General features: G+C 32.2%; 2 protein-coding genes across 3 annotated transcripts; both read right to left on the reverse strand.

Moving 5' to 3' along the window:
- Window positions 1-16,185: 16,185 nt before the first annotated feature.
- LOC108767575 (uncharacterized) lies at window positions 16,186-19,991 on the reverse strand. Its single transcript, XM_018517521.1, has 4 exons — window positions 19,792-19,991; window positions 18,826-19,125; window positions 17,982-18,233; window positions 16,186-16,633 (listed from the first exon to the last, which is right to left on the reverse strand). Exons 1-4 carry the CDS (start codon window positions 19,930-19,932, stop codon window positions 16,304-16,306), a joined length of 1,023 nt encoding a protein of 340 aa, XP_018373023.1. The 5' UTR covers window positions 19,933-19,991; the 3' UTR covers window positions 16,186-16,303.
- Window positions 19,992-20,022: 31 nt separating this feature from the next.
- On the reverse strand, window positions 20,023-21,646 carry LOC108767582 (uncharacterized). Of its 2 annotated transcripts, none has more exons than XM_018517531.1 (4): window positions 21,328-21,646; window positions 21,124-21,254; window positions 20,212-20,452; window positions 20,023-20,121 (listed from the first exon to the last, which is right to left on the reverse strand). In XM_018517531.1, exons 1-4 carry the CDS (start codon window positions 21,383-21,385, stop codon window positions 20,057-20,059), a joined length of 495 nt encoding a protein of 164 aa, XP_018373033.1. In that variant the 5' UTR covers window positions 21,386-21,646; the 3' UTR covers window positions 20,023-20,056. The 2 variants fall into 2 exon arrangements, with proteins under 2 accessions (XP_018373033.1, XP_018373032.1); XM_018517530.1 differs by having other exon boundaries at window positions 21,124-21,257.
- Window positions 21,647-22,757: the final 1,111 nt, after the last annotated feature.

The following is a 22,757-nucleotide window of genomic DNA, read 5'->3' on the forward strand; positions in this document are numbered from 1 at the left end:
ATTACTAGAGTAGTTTTAATTGCGTTTATTTAGTCCGGAAAAACAATTCGGCGCGCAGTTAGAAAAAGACTACAATATGGTATATATGCAAGTACATATATAGTATATATTATTATAGTAATTCAAGATTGAATTATTAAAAAGCAACGAAGATCCAGCTCCGACCGTAATAGGCAGTTAAATTTCTAGTATTGAGTTTCTATTTATACAAATGATCCTTTAATCCATTACCTTTATAGTATAACAGTGAATAATTTATTAAACGACTTTGTATTTAATTATTAATATTAAATATAAATAGTGTCACATGTCTATACATATATATAAAAATAGAAAATATATATCATAACAAATAACTAATCATAAACAAAAATATGCATGCTATGGCCAAATAATATAACTGCGGTTTTACGTTCAATTTTAGTCAACCCAAATCAATAGAATTGTGTAAATAAAAAAACCTGAAAATTTATTAATTAGGTATGGAAACGTTAAAAACATCATTTGCCTCGATAATTTGCGCTTAACATGTGCAGTAAACGATGTGTATACATATAGATATATATATTTGTTACAATTCAATCACTACATCACGATCGTCACAACCTGTATTTATAATTAATCGATTAGCCTTGCAATATCTATAACATACAATACGATTGTATAACGATTTTTTAAATCAACATTTTGTTTTAGTAATGCAATTGAGAAATGGTATATAATATAAATTTAAAAAACGTTACAATTTTTCATTATTTAGATTTGAAAGTGTGTCAAAGATATTGTGTATATCCAGAATACATTTCTCATAGACAAATGAAAAAAATTATCTAATTATTTCTTTTATTTAAATCATATTTAAGTAAGGAGAAGTATTATTTTCCAATTAATAAGTAATTAATCAAAACCGAGTTAAAAGTGCATTTATAAGATGCTGATTTTATGATAAAATGAATTATGCAAAAAAATCCACAAGTCTCATAGTCTCATTTATTTTATTAATGTTGATAAAATATTAATAGTAATTACACTTAAATTTTTAAAAATATATTACAATTTTAATAAAACAACCCACAGAAAACAAAATTAATTACAAACTACCATTAATATTAAATTGTGGTATTCATTTTTATTTTAAGAATAAGTTTTTTTCTGAAAATAACATGTTTTAATAAACGAAGATAATCATATCTATATATTTGTATGGAATATTTTACAATTTATGTGATTAAATTAAATTGTAATCTTAACTTCATTTCGTATATTAGCTTAAAGAAGTTAATGCATTTTTTAATTAATTTAATAAACTTTTCGTGTTTATATCTTCGCTTGAAGATGGCAGCACTTTTTAGAATAGTTGAACAATGTTTGGTATGTGTTAATTGTAACTTCAAGTGTAATTACTTAAGAATAATTAATTTACACTAGTTATTTAATCATATATATATATATATATATATATAAATTAACAATTTTTCACTGAAAAAAACAAAGCCTCAAAATCTTAATTTAATAATCTAAAATAAAATATAAATTAATTTTAATTGCAATTTATACTAATAAAATATTTATCTTTAAGCTTTCCTATAGTTGGTAAATGCGCAGAATGTCCGACCGAACGAGAACTTATCGAACTGAGGTAAATCTTGAATGTCAAGAATCAAGTATGCTCAAAGAGAGATCAAGTAAAATATAATTCTTTAATTATTTAAAACACGTTTAATTTAATTTTTAATGTTTGTTTATATAACATTTTATTGTTATATAAAAATATTATTATTTAGCATTCATTGCTTAATAGAATACATCTATATACATTGTTAATATATTGTCTCTAAAGATAAAAAATCATTTATGTTTCCTAATATTTCATTTGTTGATAATTTAATAATACATGAATCTTTATAATTCCTCTTACGATTACGAATATATACCTACAGTAGAATCCATCTTTAGGTAACAATTTGAATGTTACTTAAACATTATTCTTTAGTCATATTTCTTATTATAAATAAAAAGTTATTGTTTAGTCATGAATCTTGTTAAAAACAGAAGCGAGAAAATTAATAGTAAAATAAAATTTCAACAAATTTTGTTGAGTCTTTGTACAAATTTTTTATTATTATTAAAAAATTCCTTTTATGAATTTTGTATTAAAATGAAGAATTATGTTATCGAATTTTATCGTAATAAACACTAATAAATCATACTGCTTTATGCTTATTTTTATCGTAATAAACATTAATAAATCATACTCCTTTATGTTTTTATTTTTACTGCTATTAAGTTACAAAACTTATTTTTGCTTTTAGTTTAAAATTTAACCAATGTGTTAAAAATTAATCAAATAGAATAATAGCATCTAAATGTGTTAATTGTGAGAAAGTTCATGCACAACCAACAAAGTTTCGCTAGATTACCGATAATCTATTTCCAACTTCATTAATCTCGCAATAGCGACGAAGTTATTACAGTTTAGTGTTTAGTTTATATCTGGATAGCTTGTACTTTCTCATATATATATTTACGAATAATTACTATTAAAAATCTATCAAAGACTTAATCCTTAAATACCTTTTCGGCACATACTTACTTTCTTTTCCCGAGAGGGCTCCTTTTACCTACAAATTTTTTGCCTACAGCACCTTTTGCCTACATCTCTTTTGCCTACAAATCGATTGCCTACATGTATTATTGCCTACGGCTCGATTGCCTACATGCACTTTTGCGCACAAATAAAAATTTTGTAAACGGAGTTTCTTTTGCTTACATGTATTATTGCCTACATGTACTATTGCCTACAAGTATTATTGCCTATAGCTCTATTGCCTACATGCACTTTTGCGCACAAATAAAAATTTTAGAAACAGAGTTATTTTTGCCTACATGTATTATTGCCTACATGTATTATTGCACACATGAATTATTGCCTACATGTATTATTGCCTACAAGTATTATTGCCTACAACTCGATTGCCTACATGCACCTTTGCGCACAAATAAAAATTTTAGAAACGGATTTACTTTTGCCTACATGTATTATTGCCTACACTTATTGTTATCTACAGCTCGATTGCCTACATGCACTTTTCTATCGATTTGTAGGCAAAAGAGATGTAGGCAAAAGATGCTGTAGGCAAAAAAATTGTAGGCAAACGGGGCCCTCCCTCTTTTCCCAATGCTTTTTCAATGCGTTTTTCACATTGCTTACCTATAACTTTCTATTAATAAAAATACATACATTTGCTTGACACCATTACGTTTTTTATTGATTGGCATTTTGATTGAAAAAAAAAATTTACGTTTCCTTTTAATGAAAGCAATTTAATTGAATTGAGTTGAGTGGCTATAACTTTGTAGTGTAACGTTTAAAAGTTAGTATTTCTTATGACAACAAATATGTGAAAAATTAATATATAAAATACGTAATATAAAAGAAGTAATAGCAAGTCCCTGGGGAAAAAAGTTTTATATATAATTATAGACAATTATATATAATTATATGTAAAATATGTTCATATATGTATAACATTTTTTTCTGGGTCTTTGCTTAGCTATATTTTATATATTTTTAAATATTATACTACATTTATATTAAAATAGTGTCGGTAAAGTCTATCACATATCGCGTAAAATTCAACCAATAATATTTTGACACATTCATTCCAAATGTGAAAAATATGAAGATTAGAAAGGTTAGATGTAATCTGCAAAAATTTTTCCTGAAAAAACACACGAAGAGAATTTTAAACTAGCCAACAGCCCGTTTAATTTCTTGAATAAATCGAGAAATAAAGCGTCACGCCCAGCGAATAAAAATTCAAATTTGCCTACTTTATCTGATTACTTATTTCCTTATCCCATTAGAAAAATCGCTACAAATGGACCGAGTTAAATTAATGTAAAGTGGAATCTTATAACGGAAGCGAGTCTGCATAATGAGAAATAAAAAGCTTCTAGCCAGTGTGAAGAAGCGTCAAGAAATCTGATTTGTCCTATCTCTTCTTGAACAGAAGTAAAACGATTTTGAATACATCGTGCATTGACCAGTCACAATTTTGCTTTTTTTTTGCCCAATCAATGCAGTCGAATCTTCGACAACTGGACAACGGCCAGATCTTGATTTCGCTTCGAGGAGTACAGTGAATGCTGCCTCGATTTTACACACCGCAAATTCGCCAAAGCTGTTACTTACGAGCAACTTAAAGCAAAAACTGCCGGATTGCTGCCAAAGTGATCAACAGTAAATTTATTTTAAAAAAAGTCGCGAATGACTGAATTCCGCACAAGTAAAATGTATACGATAAAGTGATAATCCTTTCTCGTTTGACGACGCGATAAATTTTCACATGAAATTTAAGGTTTGTCAAGAGCTACGTCGTCGAGCTTGAAGTACGTGGTTCTAGACCGAGCTAGTACCTCGAGTCCTCGGAAACAGTCTTGGTATAATAAGAAACTCGAGGCTGAGTAATGTCCAGTTATATTTCTTGGACTTCACGACGGAGCCGAAACTCTTTTAACCTATCTCTCTTCTCTTCTCGACTTTCTTCCTTTTTCTCATGGGGTAACTCGAGTGTTTCGGAGTGGTCTTATGATAGTTGATGGATTGTTAAATCTTCAGTTTATAAGTAATTGTAAATTAAATTAGGGTTACTGAACTTTATATTACTTACCTAAACCTTGTAATTTTTTAAAATTCTTGTTGAGTCCAAAATTGAAGATTAATGATCAGATTTAAAAAAGGAAATATTTTTTAACATAAAGAAAACAAGATATTTTTAATCAATAAAATATATATAAAAAAACCAATCAGAGCCAAAACCAACTGTTTGGGTGCACATAAATGTCTTTATTCTCGTGTGAATAACGAACTCATAAACGTTTCAACCCTTCTTTTTGGGTTTCCTTATCAATATGAAATCTAATTCTAAATTACATAAATACATAAACCTATTCAAAAATGTAATTAAAGTCGATGCAATTATCCATTTAAGGTGGTGAAGTACGACAAACTCGTACGTGCTTTCCTATCCAAATGCCAATTTAGATAAAATAAAAACGGTGTCGTATATATTGTGTCAATAGTCAAAGCCACCTCGCTCACCAAGATATTTTTTAATATTTTCACGAGTACAGTAAAGATTTTAAGAAAAAATAGCATTTCGGTCATATTAGGTACATATTTATCTAAATTGGCCATATCGGTTATACCATACAAAGAGTTTCCTCTCTTTTAAAATTTCGTACGTTATAAACAAAACATTGTGAAAATATAAACGAAATATAGTATTGTAAAATATAACTATAGTGCTGCGATAAAATGAACTCCGAAATAATAACCATTCTTGATAGTTATAGAAAGCAATTATTTACCTTCGAAATATTACATCACAACCACAGCGTTTTGCTTTACTAACAATAAAAGAATGAACAAATTGAGCAATAAATTGAGCATGCAATCGAGCCAGATCACGGACAGCCTGCATTTCCTAATGCTATCTATTAAATTATCGTGTAATTATTTATAAACTTCAAGTAGGGCATATTGAGTATTAGATCATATAGGATCTGGTTATTTTATTTACTCTTACAGAGAAGTTGATTTTGATAGGGTCAATAATGAAACGATTTTTTAATATTTAAAAGAAGGATCCTATACATAGATATTTATTTAAACAATATTAAGAATCGTTATTTTAGACCGCATATGAGAAACACAATCAATACTAGAAATTTAAAAAATTTATTAACAATTTTAACATATTAATATCTTTATAATATGATGCTTGATGATAGCATTAAATTATTAAATTGCTTGTCGATTTAATTCGCGATTACTAGAATAGTTTTAATTGCATTTATAGTCCGGAAAAACAATTCGGTGCGCAGTTTGAAAAGACTACAATATGATATATATGCAAGTATATATATATATAGTGTACATTAGTAATTCAAGATTGAATTATTTAAAACAATAAAGATCCAGCTTTGACCGTAACAGGCATTTTTAAATTTCTGATATTTATTTAATTATTAAAAGGAGTTAACTTAATCTATTTCAAGATATCTATACAATTTCTTTTCTGTTAGTTTTATAAAAATTTAAAAAATTTAACACTGGTTAATTAAAATTAACTTATCCTCTTCCTTAAAAATTTTTAATTGAAGTATAATCTTGTTTTTTTAGAAATAAAATAAAAAAATATGTTTCGAGACTTATTAAAATGAAATGTAAACTGATTCTAGTTTCGACTAATTTTAAAATACTAGTTCTAATTAGTTTTAAAAGCTGCGCTGCGCTATCTTTTCATACATATAATCTTTAATATTTGCATATTCAAGTAAAGAAATAATAATTCGTTGCGTATGTATGTATACATAAATATGTATGTATGTATATATATTGTATATGAAAAAAAGATACAGAGAATCGTCGGTATCTGATTCTAAGCAAAATTGAATGAAGAAAATATATAGAGGTATTTTCCATGGAATATATGCGTTACATTACGATATTGCGACATATTGAAGAAGAGATATCACGCCCCAGACCATCGCGCGACGGAAGATACCCGAATATCGGCCTCCAGAGTCCTCATTTTATAAATGTACGATTGCGTAAAATCCAAACCTTTTCCCTCCGCATTTCAGTCCCTTCGAGAATGTACTGCGATTGGAAAAATCCATGAAATCTGTTTAACCTCGAACTGTACACACGAAAATAGCAGCATGTACGTGAATTAATTAAACAACGCATACGACTCTTTGTATTTGTGTAAACCTATAATCAATTGACATTTAACATTCTGTTTCAATATCGATAGACTCTCGGTCTGTTTACGGCAGCAGTGATAACATTAATTTTGTCTATTTAAATTATATATACATATATATGGAGAAAGCTATTTTGCTGAAGCTAAAAATTTAGCTAGATGCAGATCTCAAAATAATTTTGGACTATTAAAATAATTTTAAAGGAATTTCAAACATAATGAGCAACGTTGCAAAACGTTTTAACATTCCAGTAACCAATTTAAACATCCTACATAATTATTTGGATGTTCTAACAAAACTTTTAGATTTGTTTCTGGCTAAAGTTTTAGAATTTAAATGCTTCAACAAAATCGTTCTTTTGTATCCCTTCTAGGCTAAGCAATTCCTTTCTTACTTAATTGTTTTTTACTCCAGATTCCTGCCGTTATTGAGTGATAACATTCTAAGCTTAAAATGACGGTATTATCGATAGGTCAATTTTACGTACAAGGAAATAAATCACTCTTAATTAATGTAATATAAATTTTTATACGTTTCACATTTTTAAATGATAAAATATTTATAATTTAGATTTTTATAAACACAAATAATCTAATTAACCCTTCGTTGATATACTAGGTGTAAACCCACAAAATTATTTTAACTCTCTGAAACTCAATTTTCTTTTATTTTGTAGAACAAAAATACAATGTTTATAAAAAAATCTCTGTTTTTTCAATTCCCAAAATAGCCTACATTCAACATGCAAAATAAATATCCTTTATCTAAAATCTCTCTCTCTCTCAACTTACAAGCTAATATTTTTTTCAAAATATTATATCTCAACAACAATTTTATAAATTTTTCACTTTTAATATTGAATTTTTTAAACGTTACAATTTTTCAAATTTTACTCATTTTTTCTCTATTCATTGAACTCAAAAATTTTTTTCACAAAAGCTGTAATGAAATTTCAATCAAAAATTATTTGAATGTATTCTACAGACCTTGAAATTGACCCATAATTTTTTTCATATTGATTGAATTTTTTAAATAAGAATGTCAATTGTTTAAACATTGCTCTGGGTGTGAGCTACCCGGTGTGTCAAAAAAGTGATTAAAAAAAGGGGTGTGTTAACGAAGGGTTAACTTACAAAAAAAAAAATAATAATAAGCACATTATGAAATTCAATTTTGAAATGATATGGGATATGTAATCCAATTGTGAGTGTGTGTGTGTGTGTGTGTGTGTGTGTGTGTGCGTATCTCTTTATAACACTTAAATAAAATATTATAATAACACAAAACTTTAAAAATTGGAATCACTTATCACGCTATCTGCTATAATATTGAACCAGAAGATTCAAACTACATAACCAAAATACATTACATACGGAAAAAATTTTTAGAAGCTTGCGTTTTCGCTTGTCTTTTCAACCTAGCAGATTGGATCTGATTACCACTGAAGGTATAGCTTAGTGCTCAATGACCTCACTCATTTATACGCAAACGCATCGATAGCATTCTAGGGTTAAATCATCCGCACTGCGCTGATCTATTGTTAATCTCCTTTGTTGTGTTTAATTCAGGAATGTCAGGCCTAATTTTCCTCTTTGTTTCGGTATCCTTTCATGGTCATATTAATTCGCAGCCAAGCAACGTTTAAATAGAACCGCAGTACTCTTTACATTTTCGAGGCTTCCGACGTAAACCGCGACGCGTACAGTCGTGCTGTAATTCAACCAAAGTTCCCTAATTAATCAGGTCCCAATTAGTTCGTGTAACGAAGGTCCGACGGTTATAGTGTTGGAGGAACACAGTACCCGAGCGGGTGCACGAAGCAAAGAAAAGAAAGAGAAACGTAGGAGTAGAACAGGGAGTCACGTCGAAGTCAATCGGCGCAAACGGGTTGCCCGATTTCCCTCGAAATTACGTTCTGTGTCCCAATTCCACACGTGCGCGAAAGTGACGATGACGAACAAGAAGAGCTACCTCCTTGTGTCGTCTTCCAATATCCTTTTGCCAATTGACAAATACGGTTGCAAACGGATCACATTCAATCGTTATGCAAATATTGCACGATCACGTTGATATCGGTACGTGTGAGAAATTCGCTCGGTTTTCGATTGCACTCCGAAAAAAAAAAAGAAAACAGTTGTAAAGTGAGAAACGAAATGTCTCTCATATGTTATCGTCGTATGTCATCCTGTTTATTCTGTGCACCTTACAATCACGAATCGAACCAACCTGCAACGATTTATATAAGTCAAAATTTTTAACTGCTGTGCTTGTCAGCGAACGTTACGTGGAAACATTGCTTCGTGACATTTTCCAGCCACCAGACCGTCATGAGAAATAGCACGGATGCAGCAGAAAATGTTACAGTTGTTACAAAACTTATGGCTTTATCATTTTATTGTTACACCCGTGCGCGAGAGGTCGTTTCAAATAGACGAGCGTAATAGGTGAGTCAAAAAATTGTACGAAAGAGAAACAGCTCTGGTATTTCGCGTCTTTCCATTTATGAAGCTTTATCTTCTTAAAGTTAAATCGCGAAGTCTTGAATTTTGAGGATGCGTTCCGAGTAAGTTCGGGCATATTCTACATGTCTGATAATTTGTATGCGTCGAAATGCACCAAGTCGTGCGAATAGGATAAGGCAGATGGACCAACTACAGCGTGTATTCACCCACATACACAGTACACACATACAAATATATAGACATACATACATACGCACATTCTCACTCATATATCCAATACCATTGGGATGCTATATTGAAAATCTCACCTAACTTGACATGCCCCAGCACTTTGTATGTTCTTTTCTATTGTAGTGCGCGAATGCAGTTCCTACGGCTTCGAATAATTTCTAAAAACGTCTGCTGGGTTCCGAAATAATTCTCCGAAATATTTTCTTTTAAATCCAGCGTACTTGAGAAATGATTTCTATAATTTCGCGTACGTATATGTGTGTGTGTGTGTGTGTGTGTGTGTGTGTTTTGCATAAAAATGATTGCCCAACAATTCTATTTTTGGACGCTTATCGACAATCATCTTTGTTACGTCTCTGTTATCTGTTCCTACGCGATTTACCGTTGGACATATACGGAATTATTTTCGGTTTCGCGATATTGTTGCCCTCTTATTTTTCCTTCGAGACAGGACGGAACGGGATCTTATTCGATAACGATTTTTCTGCTAGTCACATTCAACCATGTTTTATCAAAGCTCTTCCTTTGGACAAGAATGAGCTATCGAGAAATGATTATTATCCCGACGTATAATGATATTATTATCTTTTTGTTAAAATCTCATTTTAATAACGTCCCTTTTGCCTGGAAAGGTTCAAAGATTCTCAGAGAATATTTAAATCGATTTCTATTTACAACGCTATTTTGCAACAAAAAATGATATATTTCAAAATAACTTCTCCATTTACAGTTAATTGCAATTACATATAAAGTACATTAATCTGCATTTGCGCGGTATTCTTTAATTATATATTTATTAAAAGATAACAATGTACTTTATTAGCAATATTAACACGTAGATTCATTAAATGAAATTTATTAAATGAATGATTTTCAATCTTGCATTATATTTTTTTCTACCCACCGGAAATAAAATACTTGGACTGATAACAACCTTTATTTAAAAGCTCGAGCACGGAAGTTCGATAGAAGTCAGAACTTTCTTATCGAGATAAAATTTATTCAATCTCGAGAGCACTCGAAGAGTTATCGATCCGTCGCATTCATCGGGTAGCAATTGTTTATTTTGCTAGCTGGGAAGAAGTGGTGGTTGAAGCAAGATCTCGAAAGTTAACCAGCTGCTTTAGTTGATGGATAAAATTTTCCATAAAATTTCAATAGCATGCAGAAAAGTTTGTTCGTGACTATAAAATAATCGAATTGAATAAAGCTCGTATTTCGGTTTATCAAACTGTCGCTTACAATTCAATGATGATTTTTTTAACATTTTTAAAAACTAAGACTTTTGTAAGTTTGGAAATCTTTGTATACATAAACCAGGATTGAAAACGTCAACTTCAATAAAGAAGAAATTATACGTAAAGATAAGTCAGAATAAATATTTGGAGGAATGTATATTTGAAACTTACCAAATTAATAAAAAAACGTTTCGAACTTATTCATACGTAAATTGTCTCGCAGTTCTATATGTACATACAGTTTACATGTGATATTGTTTTAATTATTTATAGAATGTTATGAATATAATTAAAACTGTAGAGAACTTTAACAATTTTAGCAAACTCATTGCAGGATATGTTTATCTCATTATTTAATTGCTTCTATGAAAGTTTCCCGCGCATGTTACGTTGTAATAGCGACTGCTTGAGATTGCTTACATTCTGAGGAAGCTTTACTGTACGTAATGTTCACTTCAGATTCATTACTTTTCCGACCAATCCGATCCCAACACTGCTTCAATAACGCAGAATTTAAAACTCCTGAATCGACTCAAACCGTAAATCTATCGATGCAGTTCAGCATTTTAGTTCGATTCACACGATTAAGTTCTCTTGGATCTTCAATATATCCAGAATGATGTAAATGAACAAGTACATATTCGTTACTTTTCTCGCGCTTGCTAAAATATAAACTGTATAAAAAAAACGTACATATTTTTGCTCTCGCACAATTATCATCTAAACTAATATGTATAAATCCATTACCTTTTTTTCTCCGCTGATCAAGGTTTATAAATGTATGTTTATCCGTTCGTAAAATAAATATAGCAATTTATAATTATTACTTCAAAATATTCAATTAAATTATCTACTGTTGTAAACCATTTCGATTATACAAATATAAAGTTAAAATCAAGATAATGTGAAAAACATTACTTTCAAGTATTCTTACAAAAATACTGCTAAAACAAAAAGTTAGATGCAATATTAAGGTAGAAGAACGCGCGAGAATAGCCGCAGAACGTTCATTGTGAACCAGGTTAAAAACGGCAAAATGAAATTTCTACATTATTTCACACCGTAACTTTTATCGGAGAGTTTAAAGCTCGTTCTCGGCAAAGCTTTACGAATTCCTTACGATATGAATCAGGAGTGTATCCAGTAAGAAATTCTTATAATGGTATTGAATCGTTTTCGTCGATATCCGGCTCCGTAATTTATTAATCATTGATCCTTTCAACATTTTAAGTGCGATTAAATAATGTTTACTTTGACATACTTTCGATTTCAATTGAAGTCTCTCACGCTTGCGTTTTCTCATGTTCCTCGTCGATGATGCGATATAAAAACTTGTGTTCAACTTACCGGAAATTTATAGGCGCCAAGCTTACCTCACAAAGAACGATCCCGTCGTCGTCGCTTCACTAGAAATCCCAACCCGTTTTCTCATCCTTTATTCACCTGCGGTCTAGCGTACTCTTTCTCGGGGGTTGAGGCGTGTATAGCCACGAGGGGGTAGTTCCCCGGAATATCGCACGAACGACCGTGGCACCTAGAAAAGCGGGGGAAGCGGGCACGCTTATTACGTGCACTGGAAGCAAATGAGAAGCTATCGCTGCACCTCCAAATCGGATTCTCATTAAAGTCCTGGTTTCAGCGGAAATCGCGTTTTATTGGATCTTTGATTGACGAGATTACTGCTGAAATGCAAGCACCGATACCAAACGCGGTCTAATCGCCCAATCACAATGAGCCTTTCGGACGTTCCTTTATCCAATGTTCAAATAGCTTTCCTTTTTATCAAATTAAAGTAGCTTCCGATCAATATAATCTTTCTAACCCTTTGAAAAGTATAAACTATTTAATATACAAATCTGTATTTACTTTTTAAATTCATTTTGTACTTATATTAAGATTCTGTTAATATTTCCGCAATTTAATGCTTTTCCTAATAGTTTTGACAGCTGATTTATGACACGCTTAAGAACAATGCAATACGATAGAATAATGACGTCGGTATCAGCCATTGCTGTTTAGTTTAAGTAGGTAATCACCTTCCATTGCCAAGCGACGAGTAAATTACCGCTTCGCCGCAATGCGCCATTATTTTGCTGGGATAGTAAAAATTAATCGGCTTAGGCATCAAGTTGCATCGTGAAAAACGAGCTATATATATAGACGAGGCACTTGTCTTCATAAGCAAATTAACTCACTAATTACTTTACTCGAATTAACTCCAAATATTTCCATTTATTATGCAGCAGAACTACATTTGAATATGCTTCAGTCTCGCAAACCCAGCTGCTTCAAACTTGTCGGAATTGGAATTTGAAGATTGAAATGGTCTGCTTTAACACGCAGTTATTGGAAATGTCTTACTTCACTGATTTTTATTGTGCAGCGAATTCGTATTTAGAATGTCAATGATTTTGAAGGTAAGACGCAAAATCGATCAAATCAGCTAGTGCGCCTTTTAAATGCTTAATGATAATCTATAATAATGGTCAAATGCTGACTAATAAATGACACAGTGGCCCTTATACAAAAACGATTCGCGGAAAGATTAATTCCAGTCTGTCAGTTTAAAATATATATAGAACCTGCGCCAGATTAAATTATGACGGGCTTTATTGATATCTCCCAATATTTCCTAACAATAAGCGTAAAGCTGATAAATTGCGCTTTAAATAATATCGAATCGTCGGGTGAAACAATGAAAATTCGCAAATGAATGTTTTATGGGTTATACGCAAATTTAATGTCGTATCACGCACAGCCTCACTAAATACAACTAACAACATGAAACGATATTGATCGAACGTAAATAAATATGTATACAAATATGCCGAGTGTTCGTGTGCGCGCGCGCGCGCGCGCGTGTGTGTGTGTGAACGACTCGACAGTTTTACATATGGAAATATATATGCACCGAAGTTATACTTTCCTCACTCACTTGTAAAGCTAACACGTTGATAATGCACGCACGTTAATTAACTTTTATATTTTATAATCCATATATTTTCGTTGTCAATGTAATTTTATGCATGTCCAAAAATAAAACTTTCAATACATTTGTAAATTGCATTTATATAGAATATCGCGCTATATACGATAACATACAATTAATTATAATAAAAAAGTACAAATTTATTTAATTCAATACTGCGTACTTTATTTCAAAATTTAATAAACCAAAGTAAAACACTGTACATTTGACACAAATGTACCTGTAAGGGAAATAAAAACGCACGTACACCGATTGCACTTAACCGTGCTGGAAGCATCGATCAGACCGATTCCCAATCCGATAGCTCGTAAAGCGTATAGAGTTCATATATTTCGTTGTCTTGGCAAGGAAGAGGGGAGAGAGAGAGAGAGAGAGAGAGAGAGGAAAAGAAAGGTGCCAAGGCAAAGGGAGAGCGCTTTCCGTGTTACGACATCCAGCTGCAGTTTGAGAAAAATGACCCGTCTCGTAGTTTCTCCCTCTCGTAACGAAAAATCCCGTTCCCGGCAATATATCAGATCGCGTCGCGTCTAAAACCGATGGTGCAACTTTTGTCCAATAACGCGATACGTAAACGTCCGTATACACGGCCCAACGAAACCCATCCAGAGTAGATAGATATATTTGTGCGAATACCCGGGGAACCCAGTCCGAGTTCTATCCTTTCGGCTCCGATCTCTACGCTAGAACAGTCGGTAGACATTATTCTTTCGCGAATTGCCGATGCGTTTCAAAAGTGGCTCTTTGTCGTAACCAGAAACGCCGTGAGCACTCACGAGACTCCGGGTGCAAAACATCGTATAAAATCGAGATAGGAAAGCAAGCAGGCACGCTCTCGGCTCCGTTGTCCGATTCCGCATCGCCGAACGAAAAAGCCAAGCATATACGCGCGTCTAGTTTTTGTTCAGGAACATCGAGAGATCTAAAGAGATTTTTTACTATCTCAAACAGCTTCGAAAAGAATAAATATATGTACAGAGATTTTAGCGTTACACGTCGCGTCGATATGATGACAGAATGAAAGTAGAGCGTGTCAGAATTTTATCGTTTCCCTCTGTACTTGTATCTCGCACTATTTCGACGGAACCGTGTCTTTTTCTCGTGATTTTATTATTACTATTTCCCCGTCGTAATTTTTATCTACTAATATTTATATATATAGAACCTGCGCCAGATATTACACGTGAACCTCTAATTTATACGTTTACCGGCTTAAAGACAACATAAGAAACAAGATAATATTGTGACTGTGACAATAAGTTGTAACATAAATGACGACTACGTGTGCGAATGTCACTGTTGAATGGAAGGGCGACCCTGTGGGATCAGTACATGCGAAGAAAAACCTATAATATAGCTCACACATCAAGAGAGTTTTTTTTTTCATTTTTTTTTCCTATTGCGTCGTATAACGTTCGGAAGGGAAAATGATATAGGTTAAAAGTACGTGAGCGAAATATTTTACGCGCGTCCCCACGGCCAGTCGGAAATACGGAGTATCGTCGCGAGTTCCTATTCTCGAACGAAACCGACAGACTCCGACAAAGGAAAAAGATCGACCTCGGCGAGCTATATCGCGTTTTTACAAAGAATCCCTCGATAGATATATGGCCGGTATCAGAAGCCACATGCGTGTTACACGAGAAGATATAGGGCTTGGTGTCCATTGGATAACACAACCAAAAAGAGAGCGCGCGAAATTGTATTGGCGATACAAATTGTAGATTGATGTATTGAGTTATTGTGTTATTAGATCGATCTTGTCCCTTTCTTTTCGAATTAAAAATTTATCCGATAATTATCATGTAAAAAAAATAATTTTGTTGAGATAATAGATTTTATATTACCATAGCAAAATCTATCAATTATTATGTGGGCAGCGAAGTGATTTGTTAAGATGTTAATTTTTTTGCTAAAATTACAAATTATTCTGCTAAAAATAATGATAGAATAAATTAGTTTTCGTTCAGTTATCAGAGCTTTTTCGATGAGAATAAATTACTGAATAAATTTAAAAGATATGACAATTAGACACCATTTATTTGCACTTCCAAGGAGGCGAATGTGACGAAAGGATAAAATGCGTGTCATATTTTTACGACTCTTTGTAATGCGCGAAGCATATGGTACTGTGGCGGCTGTCGCTCCTTTACGGCACTGGCTTCTACTTTGACGTTTTTGGTATTCAGGCCACGCGCGTCAAAATCACCAGGTGGTAAAAACTCGAATAAAGGGCGAGTGCAGCGACTCTCGAGATGTTACGATACTTACAAATCTTTACCGTTGTTATAAAAGAAGAAAAGACGAAAAGAATGGAATTTAAAGAAAAAGAGAGTAAGAATTTTCATGTCATTTCATCTGTAAGTATAATAAAAATCAATGAACTAAAAAGAAATATACAAATTACTACAAAACCTTTGTTACATCGAGGAAGCAAATATTTTTGCAAAAAGAAGCAGCTAAATCTAATCAAAAAGAAACTTTATTCCGTATTACATTTCAACAGAAAGATCAACAATTTTCTTTATTTCTGTCGATAAGTTTGTCTTCTTTTTCTCGCGACACACACGAGTAACTTTTCCTCGATATTAGCTCGTCGACATGGTTTTTCATTAAGAAATAACGCAAGTCAGCAATATTTCCAAAGGCACAATAATTCGTTTCCTCATGCACTGTTTATACCATTCATATACCTTCTTCATGGAGCCTCTTTGACGAAGTAACTCCACAAGACGGCTCGACTGCCGAAGAGCTTTCGTGCTCGTTTTAATGAGCTTACCCTGAAGGCTTCTGACGTACGTCTCGACGTCGATGCTTCTCTTAACGCCTACAGCCAGTTTTCGTAGGCCGTCCTCTAAACTCCCGTAATCATTTTCAACTTCGCAGGGTTGACTGCTTTCAGTCGCGTAAAATAGCCGACATTTGTCACCATCACGTAACACCTGGGTGGAAGGAAAAGTCCTGGAAGAAATGTAATCGGAGAAAACGAGCAATTTCGCATAATATTTCCCCCTCCTCTCTCTCTCTCGTCATACAAAAATCAATTATCTGAATCGCAAAAAGAAATGGAATTTAAAATAAATAAAGATAGTTAAGTGGCTTAAAAATAACAAATATAAACAATAAAGAGCATACAGCCACAACGCTTCATGTAATTTGCTTAAAACATGTATTTAATATAAAATCAGTAAACGTTTCGGGGTCAATATTTGACCATCTTCAGTACATTAAGAATATAAAGTTACACATAGAAAAGTTACACATAAAAAATTTTTATTTGATAAAATAAAATAAAAATTTTCTCTTGATACCAAAAATCGCCGCGTTCACAAATTTAATGAAAATTACAATATACAATAATACGAATTCGAACAAATAGATTTCCAACGCAGAAATTGTGAAGTTGCAAAGAACTCAGAGTCAGAATGTTATAAATAAAAAATATATTCTCGTCAAATACGTGATTACCAAATGCTATCCAAGTATTATTGAAAAACCAAAAAAAGAAAAAACCAAAAAAACCGAGATTTAAGATTTATATGTCAATTAATATGTTGATAAATATTCTTCCGAAAAGTCGCAGATTTATCTCTTCACAAAATTCCAAACAAATAGATTTTAGTTATAAATATTAACCTTGTCTAAACGTGAAATAATTATTGTTGACCAAGATATTATGACCCTATCAACTAATACGTGGTGAGCATTTCGAAAATTATTAATGACATAATGAGAATACGTTCGAAATTAATTGACATATAAATCTTAATATCTCGGTATTTTTGGTTTTTTTTTTTTGGTTTTTCAATAATACTTGGATAGCATCTGGTAATCACGTATTTGACGTGAATATATTTTTTATTTATAACATCCTGACTCTTGAGTTCTTTGCAACTTCACAATTTCTGCGTTGGAAATCTACTTGTTCGAATTCGTATTATTATATATTGTAATTTTCATTAAATTTGCGAACGCGCAATTTTTGGTATCAAGAGAAAATTTTTATTTTATTTTATCAGATAAAAAGTTTTTATATATGTGTAACTTTATATTCTTAATGTACTGAAGATGGTCAAATATTGACCCCGAAACGTTTACTGATTTTATATTAAATACATGTTTTAAGCAAATTACATCAAGCGTTGTGGCTGTATGCTCTTTATTGTTTACATTAGAAATGGAATTTGTTTAAATTCTGAAAACTTTTATGTTTATTATAAATAAACATACGTGAAAGCACAAGCGAGAACACCTTTAACGAACTTGCGTTATTAAATTTTCTTTACTTACAGATATCCAATAGCGTCCCATAGCTCTCTGCATATCGATCAGGACGCTTCTGTCTGCCCCTTTAATGCCGAAGAAGACGCGCACTCGCAATAACTTCGGCAGCGACTGCTCATTTCGCTTTGCTAAAACTTCGTTCCGAGTTCTTTCAGAAACTACTTTTTTGCCAAAGGGGAACAACCAGTTGTACGGGAATGAATAAGTGCTTCGCGGTAATTCAATTCTATCGTAATCCGTCCGTTTGTCAGATGTAACCTGCACACGGTTTTGTTATAAGATATTTACCAGTTCTCTTATTATCTTGGAGTTGATATTAAAGTTACTTTTTCATGATGAGAAAGTTAAGCAAATAAACGTTATTACTACTACATAAATAATTAAAATTATAACATTAAATAAAATAAAATAAAATAAAATAAAATAAATTAATATAAAAATAAAATACATGTTTAATTATTATATATATATATATATATGTATGTATATAGTTTATCCTCTTATTTATTATTATTTTTCAAATTACGCAAAAGATTACGAAATTCAATTAATGCCAATAATAATATATTAATAAAGAAATGTAATATTATCAATTATCTAGCCCGGTATTTATAGAACATTTCCTTTGATCCCAATTCCGGTTCTACTGGCACAAATATAATCAAGCGACGAAGTTCCGGTCGACGTGAAATTGGATACTGGATCGTACTCATCTCGTCGCCAAAGACGGCTGCCAGTTCTTGCTCGCGTCTAACCGATCGATGAAGGTACTCACAAGCTGTCAGATCGCGATTCATCGCGAAAATTCTGTATTGACTTCTCGCTGGAAACTTGAGCATTTCGCAATAACGTTCATGTTTGCAATAGATCCTTGCCTCCAAGTTGGCGCCTTTTTCTTCGCTGTTTCTTTTTTCTTCGCCGTATTCAAGACCGTCGTCGTTGCATTCGCGACCCTTTTGATGGTCCTCGTTTCGATGATAACGCGTGGTACCATCACTTTTAACCTCAAGCATATCCCCAAGAATACCAACAGTCGTGAGAATCGTTTGGGAATCAGCTCCGGATTCCCAAACCTTATATGGTAAGTCGACATCGATCTACCGCCGCAAGTAGCACATATCTTCCAGAACACCGCGTCATTGTTGAAAATCTGAAATGATTAATGAAATTTTCTTTAATAAAGAGGATTATTAATGTTGAAACATGTATAATAAAAATATAACGGGAAGACGTTATATTCGTACAGTGTAATTTTATAGCTGAATCAATCAACAAAAGCACATTACAGTTATATAATCAATATTATATCATAGACGTAATAAGAATAGAATTCCTATATGAAGTCGTTGTTATCGATTTAGAAAGAGTGAGATAGCTTGAATTATATTTTCCTCTTTTTAAATTCTTGGATTCAAGAGAGATGCTGGGTGCGGTCTATTTAGCACTACAAATACTTCGAAGTATTTGATTGACCAATTAGAAGAAAAAATTTCACTAATTGGCCAATCAAAGAATGCTTCAAAAAATTTGTAGCATCAAGTGAATCGCAGACGCTGATATGATTCAAATCTTTCTAACGAAACATAAAAATTAAAATCAAAGTATGCACTATCTATATTTATTTTTCATATAATACAAATCATTCAAGGTTAATAATATTGCAGCAACATTGTAATATTCCAACATTGTAATATTCCAACAATACTAGAAAACGTTACTGCAAACGTTGCAGCAATGTTACTGTAAGCTCTTGTATTATGTCTATGTATTACATTTATGTTACTGATTGTGAGTATGCGTACCGCGATTTTTTTACCTTCAGATTAACTTGGTCTTGCATTGAAACTTCGTAATGACCTCTTCTCAGTATATTAATGTGGAGGTTGTCAGGCATCAATAAAGTACAACTAACTACTGACTGATCATAGGACACGGTGGCATAGTCTTTGTGCTCCATGCGGAAAATCAACAAGATCGAGACCGTCCACGATCGATATCCTTGTATGTTTCTCTCGGCATTCGGTGTATGGCATGGACGAACTTTCAAATGTTTTCATAATTCCGAAGTATTACAATTCATTTTACGTCCATTCGCAAATTACTGGCTGTTCCTCTATTGTGTAACCAGTAATAATGCATGTACCATTTGATGAAAAAATATCGAAGGCAAATGATATTTGATAATAAAGAACATCAAATAAACATATTTCTTAACATATTATACTTATTTGTGTACCGGGAAATGTAACAACTAATTCCCCATTTGAATGTAGCAATGTATCAGTACCGTCGGCACGATGTGTGAATACCTCGTTGACCTCGTAATCCAACGTTGTCCTAACGAGAAATCGATCGTGTTCACTTACGACCAGATCATTCAGCACCTCGTAGCATCTACCATCGTAATTCACTACCGAGTATCGTAACACTTCACCTACGGCAAATGCTCCTGTTATCAATGAATCGTCTCCCTTGCTCTAAGACAAAATGTTTAAAGGTGACAAACATTAAATACTGTTTATCGTAACAAACTCAAAGTTCTACATATACCTTCAACTTGATTTATATAGTAAATTTCCCAAACATTTTTATATAGCCAAAAAATATTTAAAAAATTATACAATAAAACTATTTTTATTTTTCAATATAGTCGTCCTTTATTTCACAATATATTTTTTAGAACGATAAATTAATTTTTTTATACCATTAAAAAATATTCTAAATTTTTCTACTTAAAGTGATTTAACACTGCGGAGATTACTTTTTCTGGCAAATTTTTTCCACGCAGATCGGATTTTAGAAAAATGAAGAATGATCTCTATAGGGTTATAAAACATTTTAAGAATAAAATTCTGAATATTTTTAGCGGTATAAAAAAATTAATTCAACGATATGTATATAAAAAATTGTAATAAAAATAAAAGGTAACTATATTGAAATATAAAAAATAGTGTGTCACTTTATCACTCTTTTTATATGTTGAAAACTATTGGATTTATACTTTACATACAATTAAATTGTAATTTTTAGGGAAAAACGATGTAATTGTACGAAATTAAACTTATCTTTAAAATCTCAACTATCAAATCGTTCAAGTTATTTTTGCGTCCCAATTAAAACGAAACTTAACAGTCACGAATTCTCTTACTGATGGTATATGTTTCGACGGTTGCGCGTCCAGCATCGATCCGTTGAAACGCGTCTCCGTGGAATTTATGACTTTACCGCTATGCTTGGCCGCCACCGATTGCCTCGAGTTGCCCTTTCTGATCCTAAATTCTGCTGTAGAAGAATCCTCAATTTAACTGAAAAATTCTTGTTCTCTTCGTAGTTGACCTGCGTTCTTGTATACTTTTTGGGTCCGTTTCGTGGATGGATTCATCGCGCGATTGCGGCTTGTCGAAGTCCATGCAAGTCACGATGACGCCATTCGAGCGGAAGATGATGACAGTATTGTCGGCCAGATACTTTAAGACGGTACCGTTTCTGAGGAAGTTCCGACAGACTTCACGGACTGCACCTGCGCACCCGGGACGTTTCGAAACGTACGATTGTCGAATGTAAAATGGATTTTTGGTGCCGTCCCCGATGGTTGGTTTTATCAATAATCCCGAAGGCCATGAAGCACGAAAGTCGAAAGTAAAATTTTGCCAATGGAAATCGGATGAATTTTCAACTACGGAACGTAAAAGAATTATTCGAATAATAAAGACGTCTTTTTTTTACTGTCTGCCATTGCATGAGAATCATACCTGGTAAACACCAACTAAAAGTAACATAACATCAGTGTCATAATTTCACTCAAAGTAATTGTAATATAACACATGTATTACAAGATAATTAGAGGAAGGTCACCGATACCGACATACTTTGTTTTTATAGATAATATTTCTCAAATAAAAAGTAAAAATACGACTTCAAAAACATAAATACAAAGTAAAAAGTATCTTCTATCAGATAGTATAAGCAATTTTTATAATACTGTTTGCAATTTTGTAATAATTAAGTTTTTCGTAAGTTATGCAAAAATGAGCATCTGACAAAATGGGCTCCAAAACTGACACAGTAGGCAGTAATGCTACGTATTCTTATTCTTTTTCTTTTACAGGAATTATCTGTATAAAGTACCTATAAGTGAATGTATATAAAATTTTTCAGAATCATTTTACTTCGTTATAAAACATTTTTATTGAATTATATGCATATTTACTTTATGCTGTTCTGCAAGATGCAAATATGTAACGCGACAGTTTTTCTAGAGTTGTTCCATATATGCACGATTGCCTTCAGCTCCAATAGACTTATTTGACACTATAAAGCAACATTATAAAGATTAAGTTAGCCATGGTCTGTTTTACGGACAGGTGTGTTGGTTTACGCTGCACCTCATTTTTAAATTAAAAATCGTATTATGAAAAGACTAAGAGAAAAAATAATATAAATAAAACTTATTTCGGAAACTACAAGTATTTAAAATGACGTAATATTATCAATAATATAGTCACTATTATTTAAACCTCACAATTTGCAAAAGAAAATCGTAAGAATTTTATTTTCGCATTTGTAGAATTCGAATTTGTAGAAAAATAAGAGGGTGTCACTTTAGGAGACCTATCAGTATCGGCGACTTTCCTCTACATTATTGAGTGTGAAATTATAATAATACATTAGTATTATATTACTTTTAATTAATGTTTACTGGATATTTATTTTCTGACTATACCATTATTTTATAAATGTTTAATAGCTCTAAAGCGAGAGGTACTAATTACCTCTCGCTTT

Source organism: Trachymyrmex cornetzi, unplaced genomic scaffold, assembly GCF_001594075.2.
Source record: "Trachymyrmex cornetzi isolate Tcor2-1 unplaced genomic scaffold, Tcor1.1 scaffold694, whole genome shotgun sequence".
NCBI classification, from domain to species: domain Eukaryota; kingdom Metazoa; phylum Arthropoda; class Insecta; order Hymenoptera; family Formicidae; genus Trachymyrmex; species Trachymyrmex cornetzi.

What these genes read in the sequence shown, in the direction of transcription:
- LOC108767582 (XM_018517530.1), bottom strand. Translation starts at nt 21,385, where the DNA reads ATGGACTTCGACAAGCCGCAATCGCGCGATGAATCCATCCACGAAACG. An exon ending in CCACGAAACGGACCCAAAAA is followed by an intron (nt 21,258 to 21,327) that starts GTATACAAGAAC and finishes ATTCTTCTACAG; the next exon opens with CAGAATTTAGGATCAGAAAG. An exon ending in ATTAGTTGTTACATTTCCCG is followed by an intron (nt 20,122 to 20,211) that starts GTACACAAATAA and finishes TTTTTTCATCAA; the next exon opens with ATGGTACATGCATTATTACT.
- LOC108767575 (XM_018517521.1), bottom strand. Translation starts at nt 19,932, where the DNA reads ATGGAGCACAAAGACTATGCCACCGTGTCCTATGATCAGTCAGTAGTT. An exon ending in GATCTATTGCAAACATGAAC is followed by an intron (nt 18,234 to 18,825) that starts GTTATTGCGAAA and finishes AACCGTGTGCAG; the next exon opens with GTTACATCTGACAAACGGAC. An exon ending in TGGGACGCTATTGGATATCT is followed by an intron (nt 16,634 to 17,981) that starts GTAAGTAAAGAA and finishes CCTTCCACCCAG; the next exon opens with GTGTTACGTGATGGTGACAA.